At 42.4% G+C, this 12,101-nt stretch overlaps 1 protein-coding gene across 2 annotated transcripts in view; it reads left to right on the forward strand.

The window, feature by feature from the left end:
• LOC124269160 overlaps positions 1 to 12,101 on the forward strand; it is a 30,605-nt gene that overhangs the window by 10,227 nt on the left and 8,277 nt on the right. For both annotated transcript variants that reach the window (XR_006896446.1, XM_046704175.1), the window contains exons 2-4: positions 2,525 to 4,476; positions 5,903 to 6,017; positions 7,941 to 8,039. Coding sequence is in view for 1 of the 2 variants with exons in the window: in XM_046704175.1 (XP_046560131.1) it covers positions 2,581 to 4,476; positions 5,903 to 6,017; positions 7,941 to 8,039 (2,110 nt within the window). In the remaining variant the exon portion in view is untranslated. The remainder of the gene's footprint in view (positions 1 to 2,524; positions 4,477 to 5,902; positions 6,018 to 7,940; positions 8,040 to 12,101) is intronic.

Below are 12,101 nucleotides of genomic sequence, written 5' to 3' on the forward strand. Positions count from 1 at the left end.
GCTTAAACATTTGTTAACACCATTACTTGTAAAACATCTCATTAATCGGAAACATAATCCGACAGCATGAATGTATTAGTCACTGTCAGACTGACCATTATCAGAAGGATCACTGTTCACTGTTGAAGTGTCCAGTTGTTTCCCAAGGTTCAGGTTGAAAACCCACACTTGGTGTCAGCTTGACTAAGTAAACTGTTCAATCAGTATCGGAATGTTTAGTTGTGTTGTCAGGGAACATAGAGGTTCGGTTCATTTATAGTTGGACCGCCTCCGTGATGTAGTGGTGAGAGCGTCCGCCCGGAGAGCGGAAGGTCGCGGGTTCGATCCCCGACCGCGTCATACCAAAAGACGTTAAAATATGGTACTTGTTGGTCCCTTCCTGGCGTTCGGCATTAATGGGTACAACAAGGACTGGTCGGCTCGGAGTCAGTATAATGTGTCTGAGTGGAGTATTCATGCTTCACTGCGGCATGGTATCTGAGTGGGCTAGCACTATAAAACCAGCTTAAGTCTGGGCTAGTACAAGCAGCCGCACATACACATACACACGCATGCACGTCATCATATGAGCGAAATATTCTCAAGCACGACGTAAAACCAATTTTCACCTCACCTCACCTCATTTATAGTTTATTATTTATCTTATTTTTCAAATACTTTTTGATGTTTACTGTTTTATTAATGTGTTAAAAATGGTTTCTCTTGTTGACCTCACCTGGATTGAAAAGAAGTGAGTGAGTATGGTTTTATGCTGCTTTTAGCAATATTCCAGCAATATCATAGTGGGGGATACCAGAAATGGGCTTCACACATTGTACCCATGTGGCTAATCAAACCCGGGTCTTCAGCATGATGAGCAGACGCTTTATCCATTAGGCTATACCACCGCTCCCCAAAACGATGTGAACTCATGCTAGTAACTGGTAACGTATGGCTAAAAAGTCACAGCAATTTGACATGGCCCACAATATTTTCTAAATGACCCACATAACTGGAGGCTGGTGGGCCATGGGCTCACTTTTTAGAAATGTTGGAATGAACACTGGTATTCCCATGGTAACCTCGGAAATTTTATGTAACTGTCTTGTGAGTTTTTTTATGCTTTATGATTTTGGATAAGTAGCTGACACAAAGCATAATTTGAATATAATGTTTAGGTTCTGGTGCATTTTACTGCACTTTGCTTGCATGAGCATTCCATCCATGTGGACGCAAATGAACATGCAGTTGTTGGTGCATGGGGCAAGGGTAACTGTATAACAAGCTTGTTGTTCAGTGAATGTGCTAGAGAAATGCATGAGGACTTTTCCATGATTTTAACAAATGGTGAGAAAACATTCTTCCATGTCTGTACTTCCCTTGAAGATCCGGGTTAGAATTGGTCTTCAGCAAGCCATACTTGTCGCAAGAGGCGACTGATGGGATCGGGTGGTCAGGCTTGCTGACTTGGTTGACATCATCGTGTTACTGCTTTCGGACGCATCGTATCCCAATTGCGTAGATTGATGCTCATGATGTTGATCACTGGATTGTCTGGTCCAGACTCGATTATTTACAGACCGCTGCCAAATAGCTGGAATATTACTGAGTGTGGCGTTAAACAACAAAGAAAGCCATCCTGGACACAGTCAGTCATTGCCGTCTCACATGTCCCCGGTCATGATATTGCTGGAATATTGCTGCGTGCGGCATTAAACAACAAAGAAAGCCATACTGGACACAGTCAGTCATTGCTGTCTCAATCGTCCCTGGTCATGATATTGCTGGAATATTGCCCCAAGTGGCGTCAACTAATACAAACTCATCAGATGGAGACAATGTAGAATGCCATAATGATGATCTTGGATGTGTAGGACAATACATCGGGTGAGGGGTTTAAATTTTCAAAAGATGGAGGGGGTAGTGTTTTACCTTATCTGTAACCAAAAATAGATATGAAATAACACTTAGCAATAATTTATGTTTCAGGCATATTTTCCATGTAACATTAGTAAATGGAAGTGAAAGATCTGCTTAAGTAGTTGCACATGGAAAAGAAAACTTACTTGAGCATTGTTGTTTATCAGTGCAAAATACTGGTTCATTCATTTGACTACAGGCACAAAATTTGCAACTTTGTTCCCATGAAATACATTTGTCGTTTCGTTTAATATTTCCTTGACCATCATCAGGGTATGAAACTCCCAAAAATTTCAGCCAGACCACAGGGCTGGTGGGATGTAAAACTTGCCAGCCCTGACCAAAACCTACCTGCCCACAAACAAAATACTAATATGCATGTCTAAATTTTAACCCCACCGTCAGGCAGGTGAATTTGAAATGTGGCAGTCCATGTTGAAAATAACCCGTCCCGGGCGGTCGGGCAGGCAGGTATTTCAATGCTGCCATCATGCTTCATTTAAACTGTTGTTAATGTTCATTAGATGTGAAAACTTGTACTGAAATACATGTTGTGTCAGACAGTTTTTTAAATGTCATTGTTTTACTGAATCTTATTTATAAAGTCTGAACCTTTCTGTTGTAGAACTATGGATGTGAAACAGATATGACAAAGGGGAGGTAACTCTGCTTGTTGCCAACATGAACTGCAGCAGCTTGTCAGAGGTGTCCAGTCTCCACGATGCTGCGGACAGTCCATCAACTGACATCTCGAGGCTGCTCAACCCGTCCCTGTCTGATGACAAAGCAGATCAGATCTCTTCTGATATTGGCTTGGACTTTGGTGAATCCTCCAAATTTGACCCAGATTCAGTTTTAGGATCTTCCTATTCTTTGGTCAGAGAAGGTGATGACCCTGATGACCTTGAACTATCAATAACTCCAAATTTTGAGACAGGTCTGTCATGTAGCCCACCATCTTGTTTTGACAATGTCTCAGTCTCATCAGCTTCAGCTATTTCAGCCAGTAATAGCTCCTTGCCGATTTCTGTCACGTCAGCCATCCCATCATTAACAGCTGCCTCAACAGGAGGCTCCAGCCATGGTCATGTTCCAGGGGTCCAGCTTCTCAGTCCTCTGAATGCTGGACCAGTTGTGATAGGGAACATGACCGCCCAGACACTGGTGTCCGCAGTGCTAAATGCCAAGAAGTCCGAGTCTCCGCAGTCCGGGATGAATTCTGTGTCCGTAACACCAGCAGCTGCAGGAATCTGGGTGCTGAACACTCCACCAATCAGCATCAACCCAGACATTCTCAATCTTGTCAAGCCGGTAACGCTTCCATCGTCTGTACAGACAATGGCTACTGCTTCGGGGCAGGATGTGGTTAAGGTTGGTTCAGACGACACCTGCAAGAGTAGTGCATCCTATACAGAAACTGTGACTGTACCGATGCCTTCTTCTTATTGCCAGACCTCTCTTGGGAGTAGTCTGCTTGGTAAAGAACATTCAAACAAGGATGTGATACATTTTCCATTTGGAGCTTCAGGTTCTTCTAAAGGTGTTGCCAACATGACAGAAGCTACGGAGGTGTCTAGTGCTCTACAAGAAGGGACACACATGGTGTTGAAGTCGCAAGACACACATGAAGCTAATCCTACCTCATTCCTTAGACTAGAAGACATTCTTATGAAAAACAATTGCTCAGGTTCGACAAACTTAATTCAAACAGAAATACCTCGGGTTGTCTCAGACAGTGATATGGACAAAAGCTCAGTGAAACGCATGGTTCTTTCAAAATCTGAAGGTTCAGAGTCCAATTCTTTTTCAGAGCTGTTCAGTTTTCAGGACTTGCCATCAAATGCAGGAGTGACCCAAACAAAACAGCTGTCAGACTGCCTCCCTCTGACCAACCTACTGACTCTAACTCCAGATCAGCCAATCCTCCAGTGTTCATCATCCGAGGAGCTCCAGGAGGTCGAGGACAGGGCATCATCGAAAGAAGCACAAAAGGAAAACAACTCAAATGACACTAAAGAACTTTCAAGGACAGTTGAGATGAGGAAACACTGTGCTCCTTCAACTCTGATAATTGAGGGTCTTCAGGAAGGGTCGAGACTGGTCAAGGAACTGCCGTCTCATAAAGTTCCCATTCTTCCGAAAGATACGGATGGGAAAGAGGTGAAGGTGACTGTGCCCATCATGTGTGAGGAGAAATCAACACCGGTGTTAGTACATCTTATACGTAATAGTGCTTTTTCCAGCAAAGATGTTTTATATTGTCAGAACATCACAACAACTCTGACGGAAGACCTCGGCCATGAGATTACCGATGCTGATCTGGATGACTCTGTGGATGACTCGTTAGATACAGAGGTTGTTGATATGGATGCAGAGAAGGGGGACAGGCAGAGACAGGGCAAAGAGGAGCCACCTCTTCAATTAGCTGACATTGTTCCACAAACTTCACCAACAAGGAAAAAGTATAAACGAGTTGTGGACAAGGAAAAAGTGTTCAAGTGTGACTTGTGTAGTGCACAGTTTGATGTTCTGGGGAATTACACGCGGCATCGGAAAATCCACAAGGTTAACAATGAGGTAGGGAAATGTAATGATATGTACCATACAACACTTGCTAAGGACATTGACTAACTAGGACTACTTTGATCCCTAGCAAATGTTGAGTTGTACATAACACTCAATTCATAGTTTGTTTCCCGTTTGTTCTTTTGGCATGAGATCAAGGTTATCACAGTTAGTCATACTGGGCTAGATTTTATGTTATCTCTAATATGGTTGAGACATGGTTGAGAAATGTCATTATTAAAGTTCTTTGTTGCACGAATCTAACTACAAACTTTGCTGTTGTTTCCAAGACACAGATTACTCAGCATACATATTGATAGGAACTGAACTTCATCATGTTCAGGGAAATAAATATTGTCTGTTATTATGTATTCAGTGGTGAAATAATACATTTACAAATGCAATAATTAGGGGAATGTTTGTGGATGTCAACTTCTGTATTACGAGGACATGATGTTTCAGATTATATTTTTACTCTTTCATCAGGAGAATATAATGACACCTAATGATGGGAGTGATACTATATTCTGTAAAATATTGTGCGTTCTTCATAATACTGAAGTTGACATTTATAAACATTTCCCTTGGTCATATACCAAATGCCATTCAAAGATTTTATACAAATATTAACTTGAGTAAAACATTATGATTAGGACATTGAAAAAGAAATATATCCTGTATTGAATTTCAGTATCTTAACATGCAGGAAATCAAAGGAGCATTTAAATCAATACCCATACGTGGGATTTATGTAAAATTGCTCAGAGGCTAATAATCCGCCCCAATTCTACGACGTGTCAGAGGAAAATTTGCTGATTGGATTCACGTTGGGCTGTTATAATTAAAGCATTGGAAGTTATGGCATTGTACACTGATACAGGGCTCCAGATAAGGGCCGTATCTGCATATGTACGGATAAAAAATATGCATTATAGGGTAGGAAATAATTTAGAAAACGTAGCAGATTCGCACCACAGCAATGGTGTACGGTCTTAGAATCATTTACAGGCGTATTTATCTGAAAAAAGTATTGTTCTGTTTACACAAGAGTAGCAATTTTGTGGTGCATATATGAAACGAAACACAAGATTACTGATAGTCCATTAATTTCCATTCAGTACTCTAAATGTACACTTAAGGTTTTCCAGTACTCCTATATTGAACAAATAAGGAGTACGTACTCCTGATGTTGAAAAATTATCTGGAGCCCTGCTGATATGAGAACCAGTAAAGCAGAAGATGCTTTAATGTTTTTATTATTGCATTGAATGCAGTTTTAAAGAAATACTTCTGAATTTTAATTACACTAACTTTAACCGACATCCCAATTTAGAACAGAATGATAATTATTTCCCAGTTTACTTGCCATGTGCATTTAGTTTTTAACCTTAGATATTTCCCCGTAAGCACTGACAGTGTTTTTGTGTGCTGCTCCCAGAACAAGTACAAGTGTCCGACCTGTGAGCTGAGCTTCATCCAGAGATGTGACATGAAGAGGCATATGCTGATCCACACAAAGCAGGAGCCTCACAAGTGTCAAGTGTGTGGCAAAGGTAAGGCACTGTCTAGCACTGAGAGGGAGTCAGTCAGGTTTTACACTGCTTAGACCAATGCATCAGCAATATCATTGCGGGAAAACGCTTCACCCATTGTACCCAGTGTTTGAATTAAGGAACTGAAACCTACCACAGTACCAGCACCCTGTGCAGCCTTAGGTGATATCCTTGTTGAACAAGACAAAAAAAACAAGTTGCACTGCTGCTCAATATAAAATTACGTATGCTTAATGTTCGAGTTTTGGTATTGATGGTTTAAAACATAACAAAAGTATATGGGTCTGATTTGATAATTTTATCTTACTGCTCGAAATTTCGTTAAATTCAGTAACAGGAATTTTATCATTGTCCATGCAGTCAACAGAATCATTGCTCAGAGACAGTTCCTTAAAGGTCACATGCAACCAAAAAATCAAACATAATTAAAACACAATTATCACTTCTTCATGACATATAATATGCATTGCTGATTATGAAAAAACAAATAAACAAAATTATAAGCGTATAATCGCAAATCAAAAGTGCAATATTTTGTACTTGGGTTTACCTCCCTCGAAACGAAGCAGCCGGATACCGAACCCAGTCAGAGCGGGTGGGTGTGCACTCAAGTGTAACGGCTGGTTCATTAGCAGATGCTGCCTTCACGGCTCTTTGTGTGTGTATATATAGAGATGTTGGGTTTTGTAAATACATGCTCATTTTTTGTGTATAACATTTTGCAATCAACAGACATCATAACATGTCATGTGTTCAAGTATCACACCTGCCTGTCTGTGTAATTACATAATGTGACAGAGACCGAACTCGGGCCATAAATCAATGCATTTTGTTTATGGTGTATAGCCTGATTGGTGTTAAATTCAAATTGCATGTGGTCAGTGATCGCAGTTGTGTATTGAATATTGTCATTAGCAGACAGGCAGGCAGACACACAGGTGTCAATAAAACAAGACATTGAGTTTTGTCTGTGACAGCGACATATCTATATCACAGTTAGAAATTGTGTCAACGCTAAATAATGACATTGCTTTTAAGTATCGAACTGAGAAAGTGACTCGGTAAGAAGAACGTGTGGTGAAATAGACAAATGAAATTATATAAACAGTTTATTTACTGTCATAACATATAAAAATCTCGCGCCTGTGAGATATCAACAAAACATTATGAAAATAGTCACACCAAAGCCTTCACCGAGTATTCACCAGACAACCCGCTTCCAAGTTGTGCGAACCTATTTCACTGCGCACGTGCTATGAGCGCAGCCCAGCTGTTGAAACCCGTTTTCCCCAGAAAAGTCGGGGAAAATTAGTGAAACGTTTGAACTCCGATTTTGCGCGTTTTTTTTCATCGCGTTATTTTTCAACTTTATAAGTTGAATTTGCATTTTTGACGCTTTGTTTCGGTAAGTCCATACCGAAAGGTATCAGAATCTGCAAAGTTGTGTTTTACGTTGCATGTGACCTTTAATGTTCTGTTTCCTAGCTGAACGCTCTAACACAGGCTACACCATTGCCCCTCTTTTACTTGGACCTTATACAGTACATAAAATATTTACTTTAATAAACTTGTGTAGACAAATGTACTCAAGCTTATCTTCAGTTGTTAATTCTGGGCCGGTTGTTATGGTTACAGGACGAAATCAATTGTACCATATTACATAGAAAACATGTAGTCATTGGAACGTGTGAAGATCCTGTTTGGTATTGGTCTTCAGCAACCTATGCTTGTTGTAAGAGGCGACTAACAAAATCTGATGGTTTGAGTCGCTGCCTTGATTGACACATGTCATTGTACCCCAATTTCATAGATTGAAGCTCATATTGTCAATCACAGGATAATCTACAAACTCATGTAGCCAGAAAACTGTTGAATGTGGCATTAAACAACAAACAACATGTACTTCACTCTGTGTGTTTACAGGCTATATCCGGAAGAGTGACTTGGTCGTACACATGCGGTTCCACAGCAAAGATCGACCATTCAAGTGTACACAGTGCTCAAAGGACTACTACCAGTCAGGTGGGTGGAGCAGCAGTACCGTCCTGGGCAGTGTACAGTGGGAGCAGCCACAACCTCACCTGAACCTGCCTCAACCTACCTTCACACACACCCTCACCTTAACCTACCTTCACACACACCCTCACCTAAACCTGCCTCAACCTACCTTCACACACACCCTAACCTTAACCTACCTTCACACACACCCTCACCTAAACCTGCCTCAACCTACCTTCACACACACCCTAACCTTAACCTACCTTCACACACACCCTCACTCTAAACCTGCCTCTTAACCTACCTTCACACACACCTCACCTTAACCTACTCCCTCACACACACCCTCACCTAAACCTACCTTTCTCACACACACCCTCACCTAAACCTGCCTCTAACCTACCTTCTTCACACACACCCTCACACCTTAACCCACCTTCCTCACACACACCCTTACCTAAACCTATCTTTATGCACATCCTCACCTAAACCTACCCTCACACACACCCTCACCTAAACCTTCACCCTCTAAACATACCTTCACACACACCCTCACCTAAACCTATCTTTTCATGCACACCCCTCACCTAAACCCTACCTTAAACATACCTTTCACACACATCCTCACCTAAACCTACCTTTCACACACACACACCCCTCACCTAAACATACCTTCACACACATCCTCACCTAAACATACCTTCACACACACATCCTCACCTAAACCTACCTTCTCACACACACCCTCACCTAAACATACCTTCACACACCCTCACCTAAATCTACCTACCTCACACACACCCTCACCTAAACATACCTTCACACACACACCTCACCTAACCTATACCTTTCACACACCCTCACCTAAATATACTTTCTTCTACACACATCCTCACCTTAAACATACCTTTCACACACACCCCTCACCTAAACATACCTTCACACACATCCTCACCTAAACATACCTTCACACACATCCTCACCTAAACCTACCTTCACACACATCCTCACCTAAACATACCTTCACACACACCCTCACCTAAACATACCTTCACACACATCCTCACCTAAACCTACCTTTTCACACACATCACCTCACCTAAATCTACCTTTCACACACACCCCTCACCTAAACATACCTTCACACACACATCCTCACCTAAACCTACCTTCACACACACCCTCACCTTAAATCTACTCTTCACATACACCTCACCTAAACCTAACCTAACTCTAAACCTACCTTCTCATACATATCCTCCTCACCTAAATCTACTTTCACACACACACTAACCTAAACCCTAAACTCTACCTTCACACACATCCTCACCTTTTAACTCTAACCCTCACACACACACCCTCACCTAAACCTACTCTTTTATGCACACACTGTCATCTAAACTCTACCTTCTTCACACACACCCTCACCTAAACCTCACCTCACCCTACACACACCCTCACCTAAACCTACCTTTCACACACACACCCTCACCTAAACATACCTTTCACACACACCTCACTCTAAATCTTCCTCCTTCTTCACATACACCCTCACCTAAACCTCACCTAAAACATACCTTTCACACACACACTCACTCTAAACTCTTTCTTTCACACACACCTCTAACCTAAACTCTACCTTTCACACACATCCTCACCTAAACCTACCTTCACACACATCCTCACCTTAACTCTAATTTCTCACACACACACCTCACTCTAAACCTACCTCTTTTACACACACACTGTCATCTAAACCTACCTTTCACACACACACCCTCACCTAAACTCTCACTCTACCTCCTCACACACACACCTCACCTAAACCTCTCACCTAAACACACACACTCACCTAAACCTACCTTCACACACACACACCTCACCTAAACCTACCTTTCACACATATATTCTCACTCTAAATTCCTACCTTCTCACACACCCTCACTCTAAACCTACCTTCACACACACCTCACCTAAACCTACCTTTCACACATACCTCACCTAAACTCTACTCTTCACACATACCCTCACCTAAACCTACCTTCACACATACCTCACCTAAACCTACCTTCACACATACCCTCACCTAACCTACACTTCACACATACCCCTCACCTAAATTCCACCTTTCACACACACCCTCACTTAAACCTACCTTCACACACACCCTCACCTAAATCTACCTTCACACACACACCTCACCTAAATCTACCTTTCACACACCCCTCACCTAAATCTACCTTCACACACACCCCTCACCTAAACCTACCTTTCACACACACCCTCACCTAACCTACCTTTCACACACCCCTCACCTAACCTACCTTTCACACACACCCTCACCTAAATCTACCTTCACACACACCCTCACCTAAACCTACCTTTCACACATACCCCTCACCTAAATCTACCTTCACACACACCCTCACCTAAACCTACTACCTTCACACACACCCTCACCTAAACATACCTTCACACACACCCTCACCTAAACCTACCTTCACACACACCCTCACCTAAACCTACCTTCACACACACCCTCACCTAAACCTACCTTCACACACACCCTCACCTAAATCTACCTTCACACACACCCTCACCTAAACCTACCTTCTTCACACATACCCTCACCTAAATCTACCTTCACACACACACCCTCACCTAAACCTACCTTCACACATACCCTCACCTAAACCACCTTCACACATACCCTCACCTAAACCTACCTTCACACACACCCTCACCTAAACCTACCTTCACACACACCCTCACCTAAACCTACCTTCACACATCACCCTCACCTAAATCTACCTTCACACACACACCCTCACCTAAACCTACCTTCACACATACCCCTCACCTAAACCACCCTTCACACATACCCCTCACCTAAACCTACCTTCACACACACCCTCACCTAAATCTACCTTCACACATACCCTCACCTAAACCTACCTTCACACATACCCTCACCTAAACCTACCTTGACACATACCCTCACCTAAACCTACCTTGACACATACCCTCACCTAAACCTACCTTGACACACATACCCCTCACCTAAACCTACCTTCACACATACCCTCACCTAAACCTACCTTGACACATACCCCTCACACCTAAACCACCTCACACATACCCTCACCTAAACCTACCTTCACACACACCCTCACCTAAATCTACCTTCACACATACCCTCACCTAAACCTACCTTCACACATACCCTCACCTAAACCTACCTTCACACATACCCTCACCTAAACCTACCTTCACACATACCCTCACCTAAACCTACCTTCACACACACCCTCACCTAAACCACCTTCACACACACCCTCACCTAAATCTACCTTCACACACACCCTCACCTAAACCTACCTTCATGCACACCCTCACCTAAACCTACCTTGACACATACCTTTACCTTAATTTCTTTGATGGGCATTCTAGAAGTTGAGTTGATGAAGAATGATTACAATTTATATGAATACAACTGCTTTTATTCTGTGAAGGGCGACATTTCGACATAGATTTTAATGTCGTTGTCAAGCAAGTGATGAGAAACAAATAGTCTAGAGAGAATATATACATGACTTGTTGTCCCCCGCCGCAACGCGGAACGGGGGACTGTGTATTCAGCGACGTCCGTCCGTCCGTACGTCCGATTCTTGTTAACGCGATATCTGATGAACTGTTGTACCCAATGTCTTCAAATTTGGTGACAGCCTACATTGGGAGATTACTTCAGACATCAGTCGATTTGGGTGACCTTGACCTTATTTTCAAGGTCACCACGACACTTTGACCACTTTTCAAACTCTTGTTAACGCGATATCTCATGAAATGTTGTACCCAATGTCTTCAAATTTGGTGACAGCCTACATTGGGGGATTACGCAGACACCAGTCGATTTGGGTGACCTTGACCTTATTTTCAAGGTCACCACGACACTTTGACCACTTTTCAAACTCTTGTTAACGCGATATCTCATGAAATGTTGTACCCAATGTCTTCAAATTTGGTGACAGCCTACATTGGGGGATTACGCAGACACCAGTCGATTTGGGTGACCTTGACCTTGACCTT

The sequence above is a fragment of the Haliotis rubra genome, unplaced genomic scaffold (assembly GCF_003918875.1).
Source record: "Haliotis rubra isolate DU_JTF1 unplaced genomic scaffold, ASM391887v1 Scf1425, whole genome shotgun sequence".
Taxonomy (NCBI): domain Eukaryota; kingdom Metazoa; phylum Mollusca; class Gastropoda; order Lepetellida; family Haliotidae; genus Haliotis; species Haliotis rubra.